Source organism: Pollicipes pollicipes, unplaced genomic scaffold, assembly GCF_011947565.3.
Source record: "Pollicipes pollicipes isolate AB1234 unplaced genomic scaffold, Ppol_2.1 Scaffold_4295;HRSCAF=5057_pilon_pilon_pilon, whole genome shotgun sequence".
NCBI lineage: Eukaryota > Metazoa > Arthropoda > Thecostraca > Pollicipedomorpha > Pollicipedidae > Pollicipes > Pollicipes pollicipes.
In genome coordinates, this window is record NW_023596461.1 from 5,127,642 (window position 1) to 5,144,396 (window position 16,755).

General features: G+C 46.4%; 1 protein-coding gene across 1 annotated transcript; it reads left to right on the forward strand.

Moving 5' to 3' along the window:
- The first annotated feature begins 864 nt into the window (after positions 1–864).
- On the forward strand, positions 865–9,006 carry LOC119097105 (annexin A13). The gene is made up of 7 exons (XM_037220151.1): positions 865–933; positions 3,322–3,504; positions 4,542–4,749; positions 6,220–6,359; positions 6,493–6,685; positions 7,657–7,769; positions 8,352–9,006. Exons 1-7 carry the CDS (start codon positions 928–930, stop codon positions 8,469–8,471), a joined length of 963 nt encoding a protein of 320 aa, XP_037076046.1. The 5' UTR covers positions 865–927; the 3' UTR covers positions 8,472–9,006.
- The last annotated feature ends 7,749 nt before the right edge of the window (positions 9,007–16,755 follow it).

Here is a 16,755-nt window from a genome sequence, read left to right on the forward strand (position 1 = left end):
GCTTTGGCAAGCAGCCGCGGAGAAGCTAATCAAAATTTCTCCCAGGCACGGAATTTCCCCCAGCAAGGAAGAAAGTTGCTAACACTGCTGACGCAACGCGTAGAGCATAGCAGCGAAGCTTGCTTGATGGCCTACAAGCGATCAAAGAAGACCAGATGAGAGCTACATGTGGCTGTGAGGGCTGTTATGTATGTGGGTTGCCCATTGACATAAAGCCGTGGAAGCTGTATATCTTTGAGTACAACTAGCCGATGTTACAAGTTACGAGACTCAGGCGTGCCTTTAAACAAGACCACCAAAGCCAGAAAGACTTCAGGAACCCAACTGACACCATGTGACTGAATGATTACATTATAGTATCAATTACTGAATGGCTATTCGATGTAAATGACGCCACACACACACACACACACACACACACACACACACACACACACACACACACACACACACACACACACACACACACACACACACACACACACACACACACACACACACACACACACACACCACACACACACACACACACACACACACACACACACACACACACGCATGTATATATATATATATATATATATATATATATAATATATATATGAATATAGATATAAACATATGTACATATAAATATATACAGTTATGTGCGTGTGTGTGTGCGTGTATGTGTGTATGTGTGTGCGTGCGCCTGTTAATGCGTATGCGGCTGGGGTCCGCGGTCCGCAGTCCGGCGCACGCCTTGGACCGCTGTTTGTTTAAAGTTGCCAACGCGCCATCGATCGCCGCTGGAAGCGTTGCCGTTGGGGGGGGGGGGGGGGGGGGGTGGAGAGTGGGGAGCGTCACCTGATCAGTCCACCTGGACACACGGCCGGCCGAGGAGCCGGCTCGACCTCCGTCTTTGTCCTCCGCACACATACAGCCAACATGAAGGTGAGATCAACTCTGGAGTAGGCTGAAAGTGCGATAACTTACCGGTTTACCTGTGTTTCATGTACTAGCCTGCCTCATGCTATCGCTATAACACAGATCAATATACTGATACCAAATCTAAAATGCACGAAGAAAGTGGGTAAAGGAGCGAGACGCATTTCTTCGAAAACGTCTGACATGTTTCGTCACCATGTCTTTCTTCGTCGTTTCATGGGCGCAGTACTTTTGACGTGATCCCACGTGACCAAAGGCGCAACCATGATATTACTAAGAGGTACATGGCCACGAAATAAAAACGCCTCCATTGGAAAATTTGACGGCCATTTTGAAACAATTAGTGACCCGTGACGGTTCTGCTTCTGCTCATTCCGCTTCTTGTGCATTTAATATATCGTACCAACTTAGGTTTCTGTCTAATAATGCTGCCGAGAAGTGGGCCTGTCTGTTCCATTCACCTTCGCTTGATGAACAGGACGAACATGTGTTTTCATCTTTCTTTTTCACAAAATACAGCGCGTTACGCACAGATGATAAGTATCACGTTAGCATGCAGACGAGGCCGTATTTGGGGAATGTGATTGCTAATGCAACAAAGCTTACTTAAAATGAAGGCCTCGTAATCTGACCATTATGTAGGTCAAGTTCAGGTCAGTCCAGTTGCGTCGGGCCTCGACCAAAGAGTCAGCACATACGTCGAAGGGGGGGGGGGGGCTTAGCGTCGCCTGCGTCTTACCAGCCCAGCCAGGTGCGGTGCCTCGTGCGCACAGGCCATTAGGGGGTCGTGGTGGCGACATGCATCGAGGTTCGGATCAATCAGTGCCAGTAGATCGATAAGAACGACGTTGCTACGTCACAACAGGATTCCTGCTAGTCGCAATGCGTGGATGTTCCTGCGTCTGGGAGGGAAGTAAAATGGGAAAACGCCCAGGCCTGCCTGTTGCCGAAGAAGACGGCAGGCCGGATAACGAGCAAAGTTGTATATATGTATATCTTTTGTTACGATGGAGACCCCAGATAGCAACACATTGGGAAAAGGCCAAACAACCGACAATTTTAAGTCAAAAACGTTGCAAAGACCGCTGCAGCGCCACATGATCCGTACTGTGCCATTTGTTCGCCAGCCTTCTCATTCTTTACACTGCAACATCTCCGTAAATGTTCTCATGTTAACATGGGTCCTGTGTGTGATTTGTATTCTATTGGCACTAGCATAACGACAGTGGCTTACGTCAAAATTGTATGGCGCTACAAAGTCAACAAAATTTGCAGAGAAGATAAGACAGTGGTAACTGCCTTATTCCCCGGAGATAAACCAGGAGAATGGAGATACAGATGTGATGATATTTTGACGACATGCCTTTATCGAAACAATAACAGAAATCCCTTTTGCTATCATTCGAACAGGGCATGTTGCCGAAATATCAACGCATCCATATCTCCATTTTCTTGGTTTTTCTCAGACGGACAATGCAATTGCTGCTGTCTTAATTAAGCAAATAATGTTCCTTGCAAATGCACTTAGCAACTTACGTAAAATTTCCAGAAGTAACAAGATGGCAGCATGGCAGCATGACAGCCGTTACTATGAGTCTGAAGCTTGTCTTTTTGCATGCAGTTTGTATGAAGGGAAGCTGTTTTTATTGTGATTGGGAAGTAGGACAGCACCATCTTCGCACAGTTTTAGAGAAGATGAGTTGAGCAATTATTTTATGACTTCGACACGGCAGGCTAAAAAATGCACCATTAAGACATGCTCGTGCAGGGAATGATGTGCAATGCTTTGGGTGGAACACATCCCATCTCCACGAATAGCGCGTTGAATTCCCTTGGGAGTGAATTCCGCCAGTGTATCTATCTTCGGGTCGCAGCCTTTTCTCAAAATCCCTGACATCATCACAAGATGGGTGGCTGTGTGGTCCGATCCAGAACAACACATGAAATGGTCATGGTGACCTGCTGGCCAACAGAGAAGGACGCAAAACCGGAGCCTACTCCCAGGAAATAAGCAGTGTTACCCTGTTATTTCCCAACCCTTTCCGTCTTTCTACATTGTAATAACCCACCACCAGTCTACAATACACATTGCGTTTCAAAATGCAGCGTTCTGTCTGCCATATCTTGTTTATGGGCGTCTCTTTAGTAGTGGGTAATCGTCCGTAGCAGCAGATTTGTTTCCGCCAAAATATTGGAGACAATTATCTATTCCTAACGGGGAAGGCTATGGGTGAATAAGCAGTGTCGAATCAAACATCACCACGAAACAGAGGTCTGTACAAAACCTTCGGCGCAACCGCCTTGCAAACCTGTGCCGCAGCGAGAACGCACGTGCACCCGGCCTAAGGGGCAGCTAACCCCCTGCACGCCTCACCCACTGTGTCCTCTTCGCAGGGCGGCACCATTAAGTCGACGGGCGGCCTCAGCGACTCAGACGCCGACAAGCTCGGCCGGCGACTGCGCAAGTCGATGAACGGCATCGGCACCGACGAACGAGTCATCATCGAGATCCTGACCAAGAACGGCTGCGAGGATCGTGAAACCATCGCCGACCGCTACAAAAAACAGTTCGGACGGGTAAGATGCGGCCTGGTCTCCGCAGCGTGGATAGATCGGGTAGGTTATGTCTGGTGATAGGTTATAGGGGACACCGCACATACAGTGCACGCGTAAATCTTGTGCAGATAAGGTCGGGCCTGGTCGCATAAATTGCCGATCGGCTTCCGTAACGTCCAGCCTCTATGTATTGTGCTCAACATGGAAGAAACCGGGTATGCTATGGGTAGTCTCACGGTCGGATACGTGATGGTTAGGGACATCTTTTCATTCGGAGACACAAGGACATCGTCAAGCTAGAAGGCCACGGGCTCATATAAATTAGATAAGAACAAGCTAAAAACTCAAATCAACCGCAGCGACTTCCAACGTGCTTTTCACTGCAAATACCTCATTGCCCAGTGAAATACCCAGTCGTATGAGCAAAGGCAAGGCCCTGAATCTTTGGCTTCGCATGGCCAGAAATTCACATTAACTCAACGCAGAAATGCAACGCAGTGCAGAAATGCAACCGTGCAACGCAGAAATGCAAATACATCCAGAAATGCACATTAAATCAGCTGAAATCGACCTGAAATACCGCGACACTTCCAACCTCAGGGCACGCGAGCGCAGTGTAACAGTCGAAAGAAGGTCAGGTTGTTTAGCCAACTGAGGTGCTTCCAGGCATCAGTCATACACCACATTTACCATGAGGCCACCACGTGCATGTATTTTAGTTGAGAGATATGGGACTGAAGTTCATCTGACGGCATGCGTTTTGCCGGCATTTCTGGCTTCAGTAGCTCTCGATCCCTGATGCCGTCGGTGCTAAGACCAGTGAATCTGAGTGCCATCCATCCTAGCTTGCCGCATGCGAACTCTGGGCTGCTGCAGTTCTGACCTCGCCACCGTGCCTAAAGGATTTGAATGCAGTTCTGACCTCGCCACCGTGCTTACAGGATCTGGATGCAGTTTTGACCTCGCCGCCGTGCCGACAGGATTTGAATGCAGTTCTAACCTCACCACCGTGCCTAAAGGATCTGAATGCAGCTTTGACCTTGCCACCATGCCGTCAGGACCTGAAAGATGACTTGAAGGCGGAGCTTGGAGGCAACTTCGAGTCGGCCGTGCTGGCGCTGTGCGAGCAGAACAGCCATCATTACCTGGCGCAGTGGTGCCGGAAGGCCATTCGGGGCCTCGGCACCGACGAAAACACGCTCATCGAAATTATCTGCGGTTGCAAGCGGGATATGGTGGCACAGGTGGACGCCGCCTACAAATACCGTAAGCAAGCCAGGGGTCATCGGGGTCTGCAAGCGCCTGAGTGGGTCAGGTGCCGCCGATGGGCCTACAAGCACCGTGAGTTAGGTAGGGCGGGTGGTGGGGGTATCGGTGGGGGTTGGCGAAAACCGGCTTCTCCCACGCGGCCGGTTGCTTTGACGGCGAGGAAGGAGTTCAAGCGACCACCACCCGGAGACTTCAGTCCACGTCTCTGCGGTGCTAGCATGATATCGTGGCATTGGGTGAAGCAGTTACTCACATCCTATCTTATGGCGAGCATTCGTGTCCACGCTGCATTTCTGAAAGCAGTGACCGATTTCTCCGATTCAGGATGAAATCATTACTCCTGAATTTCGCGATCCACAAACGTTCATGTTGTTCCCCTTAAGGTCATTGATAACATTACGGGATAGGTAAAACAACAAATAGACACACCAACAACCACATACAACATGTATGCAAAGGCAGGTTAAAGTCCGAGGAGTTGCCAGTTTGCTTCTGCAACGTCCGGCTAGGCTGCACAAATCACGTTCAAATTTGAGCACTTGTAGTTCTGAGAGAGGGAGCACTTCCAGTACTTCAGATTTCACAACATTATCGTTAAGATTACACGAAGGTCCGATCTGCCTCTCGTTATTATCATTCAAGGTAGCCTCAGCAAAGAAGCAGGACATATGATTACCTGCCATGTTCTCTCACGAGGCTGCGGGGACCTGGGTCTAAGGCTGTGAACTTCAGGCAACATGCCTGCAACCAACGCAGGCCACTGTATTCTGTGGCGATGTTTGTGGTGTAACTTCGTTACACGGTTCTATTTCAGAAGCAGATAGCTGCAGGAGCGTAGCACTCTTGAGCCGTTGGGGCTCGTTTGAAAAAAACCGTGGATGACTCCGCAGCAGTGTTTGATGACCGCTGGCGTGACTCCGGCGCAGTGTTTGACCGTTGATATGACTCCGCCACAGTGTTTGGACTATTGATATGACACCGCCACAGTGTTTGACCATTGACGTGACTCCTCCACAGTGTTTGACAGTTGATATGACTCCGCCACAGTGTTTGACCGTTAACATAACTCCGCCACAGGGTTTGACCGTTGATATGACTCCGCCGCAGTGTTTGGCCGCTGGCGTGACCCCGCCGCAGTGTTTGACCGCAGACTTGACCTCGCCGGAGTGTTTGACCACAGGCGTGACCCCGCCACGGTATTCGACCGCAGACGTGACCTCGCCGGAGTGTTTGACCGCAGACGTGACCCCACCGGTGTGTGTGACCGCAGACGTGACCCCGCCATGGTATTTGACCACAGACGTGACCCCGCCACAGTATTTGGCCGCAGACGTGACCCCGCCACAGTGTTTGACCGCAGACATGACCCCGCCGGTGTGTGTGACCGCAGACGTGACTCCACCGCGGTGTTTGACCTGTGACGCAGCCCCGCCGCAGCGCTTGACCACTAGCATGGCTCCACCACAGAGTTTCGCCGCTCGCTGGAAGAAGACATCGAGTCGGAGATGAGTGGCGACGTCAAGCGCCTGATGGTTGCGCTGCTGCAGGACGGCAGGGAAAACGACGACGTCGGCGTCAGCCCGCAGCGCTCCAAGGATCTGGCCCAGGTCAGTGTTCGGCAGAGCCCAGCAGCATATGTACTGCATGGGCTCAGGCCAATCCTTCACGTGCCATTCCTGGTGAACAGGCTTGGTACCATTTATACATTCCATTGACACGAATACATTCTATTGTCTACAGGAGCTGTATGAGGCAGGAGAAGGCATGAATAGCGGGACAGACGAGGAGACGTTTATCCGAATCTTCTGCACAACGAACTACCCCCAGCTCAAGAAAACATTCGAGGAGTACACCAAATTTGCGGATAACTCGATAGAAAATGCCATCGAGAAGGAGTTTTCAGGAGACCTGAAGGAAGCGCTTCTAACTGTAGGTGAGGAACGCTGATACTTATCATATGCGTTTTCACCAAAACTATATGCTATGTCGTGATTGGTCTGAAGCGTGCCAGCACATCACATGTGATCACAAACAAAATTTACGCTGTAATCCCTCGCGAAAACTCCCATTTGTGGAAAATTTGGGGATGTGGGGAAAGCGGCCTGTAAGAGTTGAACATAAATTTCGATGAATGCCCACAGCTTATCACACAATGCATGCTTTCACATCAACGAAAGCAATGCTAAACCTTTGGGTGCAGATTCCTTAATTTCTTAAATTACCTTGAACTCGAAATATCTCGAAAATATCAAACGATTAGATGCCAGTTAAATAAGACAGAGGAGGAACAGTTCACTGTTCTCTGTGACGACAAATTCACTAATATCGATCGGAATATGCACGCAAATGCAAACCGTGATTAACTACAACTTTATTCACATGTATGGGTGTTTCTATGTTTCTAACGTATTTGTGTGTGCATGTGTGTTTGCATGATTGTGTACGTGTGTGCATGTGTATTTGTATGATTGTGAACATGTGTGCATATGTTTTGATATGATTGTGCAGGTGTGAACATGTGTGCTTGTATGTTTGTGTAGGTGTATGCATGTTTGCTTGTTTGCTTTTGTAGGTATCTGCATGTTTGTTCGTATGTCTATGTAGGTGTGCGTATGTGTGCTTGCATGCTTGTGTACGTGTGTCCTTTGTGTTTGTATGCTTAGGTAGGTGTGTGTACGTGTCTTTTTGTGCTTGTGTAGGTGCATCCATGTGTTTGTACGTTTTTGTAGGTATGTGCATGTGTGTATGTTCATGTAGGTGTGCATGTGTGTTTGTATGCCTATGTAGATGTGTGTATGTGTGTTTGCATGCGTGCGGGTTTGAAAATAGTTGGGCTGCCATGTAATTCTCGTTTCATTGAACATGCCTTACGCGTTACCATGCGCTGTGCTGTATCTGTTTCAGTGCTGTGCGTCAAAGATCAGAACGCCTACTTTGCTAAGGTGCTACACGATGCGATGAAAGGTGCCGGCACTGACGACGACACACTCATCCGCATATTGGTCACGAGATCAGAGGTTAGTGAGTGCTTGGGAAGAGGTTACAGTTCGTAGATATCTTACGAAGTCACAGGACAGAGGCTACCATAGGAAACCAGAGGTTTGCGGTTTGCCTCGGATGATAGATACTAAGAAATAGTCAATAACGTCAGCGGATACATTGGGAGGCCCGTGTCCGTGACTCAGGAATGAGGCCACTGTCCCATAGCCAACACACAACACAAAATATCCCGCGAACTGATTGATATGTTTAACTCGAGGTAACAGACGTTATTGGTCAGCCCTAGGTTGTGTCTATCAATAAGTTCATGGAATGATATTGCAATGGATTTGAAGGCCACCCGTTGGCACAATGCAGAAAGGGCTCAATAATGGGACCAGAGCACTGGTAATTGAGATGCTCTCTACCTACCAAATAGCACGTGACATGGAAACTAGACTTGGGAAGCAAGACTTAAGTGAGTGACTTTGTTTGCTAGGAATGCATTCTAGTTACATGCTCCAGCTGAGTTCGTTTAAACCTCGATCCGCCCCGCGTGCTCTCGAAACTGAAAGTGTGTTCTTGGGTTCCATGCAATGCCATGACAACTATGTCCTCAGATCGATTTGGAGGATATAAAGGAGGCCTTTAAGAAGGCCTACAAGAAGACGCTGGCAGAGGCGGTCACGGCAGAGACATCCGGGGACTACCAGAAGATACTGCTGGCCATCATCAAGTAATGAGCGCACCTGGAGTGCTGCTCTCTGGAAGCGGTCAGCTGAGGAGTGTGCGATCGCAGCCAATTCGTTTGAAAATTGATTTAAACCTTATTGATGAGACCTTTCACGTAGGCGGTGTGGCAGGATGCGGCAGCACCGCCCTGTGTGTGGTGTATGTGGGATCGGCCGCTGCTCCATCCGCGTTCTAGCGAAGGGAGCACCGGCACACATCAGCAGCCAGCCGGTGCCATCGAGCCTATTGCTGTGAAAGCTCCAGCCTTTTGCTGCAGAGCCATCCGTAAGCCAGAGCAAATCATGCGATGATATCGGCCTATAACTAGTGCCAGGATTCTGACAAGTCCTTGACATTCTTAGGGATCTGCAATAACTCTGGACAGCATGGAGACGTGCGCAATGGATGCTGCCTCCTGTCACACATCATGTGTTATACCACCATATGCATAGACTTTGTGTGCCACAAGAGTTGCCATTTAATTCCCGCCTGGTGCGAAACGTGTTGCGTGCAATGAACTGCAATACATTTGCTATAATTTGACTGTTCTTTGACCGCGCTGCTTGGTTCGCACGCCAGGGTTGGTAAAACCTGCCGACTCGGTGGATAAGGTCTGCGATAAAAATGCATATTTTCACGCGAAGTCTGGTGCCAAAAATGTCATTGAACAGTAAATTTTGTTGACGGCCAAGACGAAAAAATACAGCATGCCATACGAAACATAACGTGAGGCCTCCATATGTAGATATTATCACTCCATGGTAATAACTTTCGTCACACAACACAAACGCTTTTGTAAAGACTGCCGTACCATACGGCACTCCGGTAACTTTCCTAACTTTCATTCTAACCCGGCGACAAAAAGATCCTATCATTTTGGTTGGTCAGTCGACTTGATGAAAGGTCGGCGACAAATCGATGCATTTCCTATGGCCCGGCCCGTGGGCCGATTCGCTGTTTTTAACAGCCGACTTTCAGTGTGCCAAACCAGACAGTATAAAGGATTGAAAAGATCTAGATATGCGGATTCATCTGGCCGCAAGGGCGTGTTTTAATTGTTGCGATGCGACTGATATGAGATAGGCAATGACTTTCAATGCATTGCAACTTCGCAATTGGCATTCGCATGGCAGCGTCATGAATACCTGCATTGGATTTAATTTCTGGTGTTGTTTGCTTCGCTGGCTGTGCCGTGATTCAGTGTCCTGTTCTGCGACCAGAGGCATTGCCAGTTCAGGCTAAGTCGGCGGGATGATCCGATCATGGTAGAAATTGACCTGTGATTATCCAAACCGCCTTTTCAGACACCAGAAAGGCTGTTGACTCACTGAAACAGTCATAAGCGACCAGTCTTCTTCCCTTTCAAAGAACCGTGGATTTTATGTTTAAGTCTGATGGCACTCCTCATGAAGGAGAATAATAAGACATGATAATAGTTCGGAAATACCAATTTATGACATTGATGCGCTTGTCCTGATTGATAACGGTTGTCGGTCACATAGATCTTCAAATCAAGGGTGTTTCTACTTCTTATTCAGTTTAGGGCCCCATCCCTCCCCTTAAGTTTGTGAAGAAGTGTGCCAATCTGGGAGACATCAATATCGTTGGGGTACATTGCATAAGTTGCCACTGATCCCTAACCTATCAAAACAAATTATGCCTCTGCTTGAAATGTCATTATTTCATCAAGGTTTTGATAACTTTAAAACAATTATTATCAGCTCAACCTTTTGCTAACATGCTGGCTCCTGTAAATTTACATGATACCCAGTGATGTAGGCCATGGGAAGGCAAAGAAAGTGAGGAGTGGAGTGGTGTGGAAAATGTAGGCGATGAGGGAGGGCACAGGTTTCATTGCCATACCCCCGTTACCAGGAGTTTTGCTTTAAATAGGAGGTGGGTTTATGGTATTGTGGTCCAACTGTCCTATGAGGTCAGTTAAAGGATGGCATTTGGTTGTCTCTGAGGATAATGTTGGCTATTTCCTGATGATAACACCACTACTGTAACAGGAAAGCTCGGAAGCCATTCATATTGCAATACTCATTCATGTGCATGTTTTCTTTGCACTTGTGAGCATGACATTGTGTGGATGCAAATATGGTACGCTTCATGATTTTTTTGCTAACACTGAATCGTAAGATTGTCTTGATGGAACCATTAACATCATCACTGTATCTTTTTAAGTATAGGCTGTGAAAGCAGACAGCCTACCTTACATGCAGCGTATATTAACAGTACAAATCAATATAGTTTGTGTGGTGGTGGCATAATGACAGCAGTGTCAATTTCTATGCATGATTAGGGGAAAATAGCAGCCCATCGATCATGGTCAATACATTCAGTCCTCAGACGATGGTCTTGTGCTATGGTTAGTTTTTTCTCATATTTCTTGTAATTTTCCAGCTAGAAATGTTGGCTAGGGACGGGAGGAATCAGCACTGAAGGACCCAACCCAACATAGATGTTGAGTTGTGCCCCAGGAATTAATCTGAATTGATACTCTTGCATTACACATGACAGATATCACAGATAGCCTTAGATTTGCATGCTACTTGCAGGCGAAATACAGTTTTGGCTTGCTGGTTGAATTTCCACCAATGTTTGGATGTTAGCAGTGAAATTTGTCATTTTACTGTAGCAATTGATGTTTTCACGGTATGATATGCTGATTTTTACACCAGCGTACATAAAACAAGCAAAACAAGATGACAGCCAACAATTCTAACCCTTACCCTGGATCGCCGGTTTTTGTAACGCAGACTGAGGGAGAAGGGGGATTTCCTGATGTTTGCAGACTGAGGAAGGTAAAGCGTTTCAAAAAACAAACCAACGGTGAACTGTCTTGAACGAGATCTGGTGATTGGTAAGAAGTCTCCGGTTGTTAACTGACCCCACTAGATCAAGTCGAAGGTCAAATTTTACCGAAAACCAAACTTTGCTTTGCATGCTCATATATACGAAACCATGGAGTAACGTGGAGCATAAAGAGGCGTGCCCCTTGTTTGATTATGAGTACAAAGACGTATAGTTTTATCTGTTCGGAGCCTACATTCAAAATGTAGTCTTTTGTTTATGCAACAGTGCCAACCTTCCGCGCACGGTCCACAGAATCGTCGCTTGCCCCCCCCCCCCCCCGCCGCACGTGCCGGCATTGAATCGTCTTGCAATTGCCGTAAAAAAACATGCTGCTCTCAAACCAGAATTGCTAGGAGCACTTTTCTTGTGTCAACACGCGCACAATGGATACCCCAGAGGCTACCAAATATTTGGCAAGATTGCACAATGTGTCGCACAGGTATGCTCAGAAAACCACACGGGGGGGGGGGGGGTCGCGTTGCCCACCCTCCCCTTCCTGTCTGGGCGAGTGAGTTGTTCAGAAAGAGCTATCCGCCTGATGTGAAGTTACTGAAAATTTTGGTACAGTTAACTTGTTGGGGCATGGCGAAAGCCGCCCACCAATCAAAACATCTCGCGCCAGGCTTGGAGCATGCCGAAGGTATGGTGGATGGTTTGATGACGGTTGAGATGGGGCTCAAGGAGCACACGGGATTTTCATGCGGGGTCATGGTCTCGCGGCCATGCCTCCTGATGGGGGTCTCCCCAATATTTGGCGTCATTCCCAATGCCGCTTGCTACTGGTTCAGAATCTGTCATGCGTTCTGCTGTCCTGACCATCGAGGTCCTTCGTTTTGTTTTTTTTTTTTTTTGGGCGGTCGAGGAAAGCAAATCCAGCCGTAGATTGAGATTCAACGTGAGGCACCGGGAACTCCCGAGGGTGAAAGAAACTGCTGTTGGGATTGGGCTATCCCATTAGTCTAGGGCAGGTGTGCCTGCTTTCCCAGCAGTAGCACTTCTCCTGACATTTGTTTAAGGGCAGTGTATGACTGCGCGTTTCGGTCATGTGCATGATATTGAAAATTGCAGTGATGAAAGAGGCTTTCGGTGGTAGGCTGATTACTGATGACGCTTCTGGGCATGGACTTCATGACCATTTTATCATACGGTTTTGCATTACGCTACTGGCGACAGTTTTTCCTGAAAAAAATTGGTCAGCGACAAAAAGAACACTTTTACCACCCCTGCTGTACGTACATTCCATCGGAAGCAGCCATTCATACACTTAGTTATAGAAACGTTTGGCTAACGACTGGTGGATAATCCTCTTGTCTTACGCAATCAATTTTTAGACATTTCAGCTTTTCCTGAACTGCCTGGTCATGGCTTTAGGTTGCCAGATCTAATCAGAAAGTTAATCTTTCCCGTTTGTGGCTGTAAGATATAAATATTTTCAGCAGGGGCATGCACTTGTTGAAGTAAAAGCTCCGGTGTATGCATCTCTCCCGGGCAGTGGCTAGATTGTCACATCCCTTTTTGTGCACACCAGACCAAAATTTTCGGGGTACAAATTTGGCTTTAGGGTTGTGTTTTTCGAATTTGGCACTTGGTGAAATGTCATTTTTACGCACAAAGGTTGTGTTTGAACCAACACTTTTTGACCGGTCACTGCGACTGTGATACCTGCACCAATCTACCTTAAACTAAGGCGGTTGTGGTTAGAATGCGCATATATCTTAAAGGGAATGTTCCACATTTGAAGACATTGAGGTAGGCATCAGATATAGTGGGAAAGCTTACTGTTAACTACTGGTAAGCTTTCAAGGTTCAAAAACGATGCTGAGTAGCAAAATTTCAAAGTTTGTAAAAATGCGCCCTATTACATCATTGATGGCGCCATGAAATGGTTTTGTGACAACAGAAGTACCTGGCAGCATCTGGCAGCCAGGCCTACATAATACCTTGAAACACACGAAAGCTGACGCCAACCGGTCATTCTCGTCGCAGGCTCTGTGTCTTGTGATGGATTAGTGGGTAGTTTATTTGTGGATTTTTTGTCTTCGTGCTGGCCATGAGAAAAGCTTTGGTGGACTGTTTGACGCATGCAACGCAGCGATCGCCAGTTTGTAGGGCAGATAATTAATATCAAAGCACAATATGCTATGCTGTTGCTGTTGCTGCTATGCTGTTGATCATTTTATTACTACTGTATTGTCGACCTATCCTTGCCTGCAGTGCTGTAGCCCTGGCATTGATATCATGTGATGTGCACAGTAGGTACTTCCTTTATTGTCAGTAACTGGAAATGTGGTGTCGTGCAATAATTGATAAATCTGTAACGTTGCTATGAATTGCTGAAGCATTGTTATTGCTATGGTAAAGATGGTAAGGTTAGGCTAGCAACAATTTTTCCTGCTTAGCATTATTTATGCAATTGCTAGTTATCCGTGATATAACCATTGTAGTGCAATGACATTCTCGCTGTTGATAGTTCCTTGGCATTGTGAAATAAGTTCGTACTAGTCATTCATAGATTATAAGCTGCTGTCTCATAGACTTGACATAGAGTATAACAATGTGGTGCAATGTGTAATGTCACGGGTCAACAGCGTCATTGTGGCACTACCTCAGTGATGTACTGTGGCACGACATAATGAGCAACGATATGTTTTTGTACTGCAATCCCTGCTGCTTTCATAATAAATTCCGTTATGAAAAGGTGGGTCAAGCGATCACTCTTGTATTGATTCTCCATCTAACATATGAGTTACCAGAAACACACGATACAATATTCAAATCACTCTCAACAAAGCAGACAACCAATAAGTGACATCACTTGCCCTGCCTGTTTTGGGAATCCACAAAACGTAGGTGACAACGATGCAAACACATCTTCTACTTCCGCAGGCATGCAGCATCCTGTAGCCATCAGGCCGCTTTACTAAAAAATAACAAAAATTTTACATGTGGTGAAATAACACTGCAAACATGCTGACCTTGCCCAAGGCTGGAGACATGACAAGAACATGCAGTTATGGTTGGATGATCGAAATGCAAGGAAGTGATGAAGCTGCCGGTGCACACAAGGCTCGTGATTAAAAGATCATGAAGTGCTATCTAGGACACCAACAGTAGTACTTTTCCACCTTTCTCAGCGCCCAGCATCTCACGCAAGTTGCAGTGACTATGACATTGATGACTCACAAGCAATGCTCGCCTGCATACAAAATTTGCTAAGACAGTAGAATGTGCATTAGTAATAACACAGCTCCATATTTTCGGAATTTTTTGAGGAGACAATTTTGCAAAGTCATATCATGTGGGTCTATGCTGAGCATGTGCATTAACGAGCTGCACGCACCAGCCCCTAGCGCCAAAATGAACGCTGATGTAATGACACGCAATGGAGTAATTACATGTTGTAATACCTCAATAGGTTCAAAATGTTGGCAAGATCATAATAAAGTACCAAATAGCCTTTATACACCCCTGCAACATAGGTGCTAGTGTTTCTCCTAGTTCGCTGGCACTACCTTGTCATGTTTAAACACAAACATAAAGGTAGAGGCAGGTATCGATATATCACATTTTATTGGGAGTCAGCAAGTTTAAAGAATGCCAAAATAAGGTTTTCTCTCAGAAGCGCAAACCTCGCACGCACACTCCCCATCACATCACGATCAATACCAGCCACTGGCTCAAACCATCAGTAATCACATACATTTCAAGCTCCCGCTTCACACTCTTTTGTCAAATAAGTATGATCTAACATTTGCACAGCTCGCGGGACTACCGAATTGCAGGTTTTCTTGCAATTTCCGCACAGATTTTCGGTTATAGCACCGCATTTTATCGTGACCCACCTTCAAAACAAGGTCCCAACGGGGGTTGATGGTAATGCGGCTCAAGAAGTTGCATTCCAAGAACCCAATTTTTGTTCAAGGTTTGAATATGTCGTACATGTGTGAAATATTTATCAAAATATAGATCTACATTTACTGTAATGTTTCCTTTTTTAATGCCCTGCTAGCCCATAAGCCCGTGCAAGGTTCTGTGCTCCGGTACACAAGGCATCAACAGAACCGACTATAAGAAATACGTCAGAAGAAGAAAAAAAAAACGCCAAAAGACAGATTTGCCGTCGCGTCTTCTTTTTTACAACTTTCGGGAGAGTGCCCGTTTGTTAGGTGTTGCACTTATTCGCAGACAGTGGCGTTATTTTTTATAGCATTGACCTATGGCCTAGAAATAAGGAAAACTGCCCGTTCACGACGAGTGCCACACAATCCGAAAGTGCTCACGCTTACGCTCGCGACACGCATTCAGCATCGGAATCTTGCTAACAGCCAATCATCTTCCACGCATTGTAGCACACGTGCCGCATCATCGCTTTTGCGAATGTATCCGCGGCCATGCTGTTTTGAGCATAAGCAGATAGCAGCCTGTGGCATGACTGCGATCGCATGACGTTTCTATGAGGTCACTGATGCCAAGGTGACTTTGAAATGAGCTTCCTATAAACCTTTTCGCATTCTTGCGGGCGTATAACTCAGGAACCAGGACGTTTTGGGTCTTAAAAAGGACATGGCCGTGAACTGCACCAAAAGGTTCTCAAGATGGCTATTCCAGTTCAAAACGCCATGCAAATGTGGAATGTTCCCTTTAAATATGCATATATATATATATATATATATATATATATATATATATATATGTGCATCAAGAAATTTCGTGTTCTTTAAGGTGAAATAAAAAAAATATCGTAAGCAGTCCCAGCAAGGGCAAAACGTGATAAGCTTGGAGAAAGAGGAGTTGTTTGTTGCTTGCGCTTATGCTGAAGAATACAAAAGTAAACAGTACACGATTTTCATAGATGAGACAGTAGTATTCATTGATTCATTTATTAGCGACGTTTGACTCCCTTTCTTTTCAGGGTTCGGGGCAGGGACGTAGTTAAAACATTCAATCTCCCACCACGGAAATATGCTGCCTTAGGGGGGAGGGCGGGGGAAGCGGTTCCCTCACAATTTTAACTTATTTCATACTCATGACTTTTGTACTCTCAGGAGCTGTGCATGGTGTCGTTTTTCGAATTATACATATACAAGCGCATAGATCAAAACTCCATATATCACGCAATGGCAGATCCAGGTGAGGCCGGCACCATTAGCGTCAATTTTCTTTGTCCAACCGCCATTTGTGGATCGCAAACTTACTTCGCAGCCTCACAGTTTTCTGGCTCATATTGCAGATTTTTGCATGCACCTACACTTCTTAATTTTGCATTCAGAAAATGTAATGCTTCAGACATTGTCGTGCGCATATCAACCAGTATGGTGCAACTTTTGCACATTGCATCTGGAGATGAAGCAGGTAAGTATCTCGGTGAAGTTCGCAGCGTGCATTTTATTATCATGGATACGTCACGTGAGGTACGCATGCATATATTAGTAT

Excerpts from the sequence above, each read along its gene's own strand:
- LOC119097105 (XM_037220151.1), top strand. Across the intron at positions 3,505-4,541 it reads ACAAAAAACAGTTCGGACGG|GACCTGAAAGATGACTTGAA; the intron begins GTAAGATGCGGC and ends CCATGCCGTCAG. Across the intron at positions 6,360-6,492 it reads GCTCCAAGGATCTGGCCCAG|GAGCTGTATGAGGCAGGAGA; the intron begins GTCAGTGTTCGG and ends TATTGTCTACAG.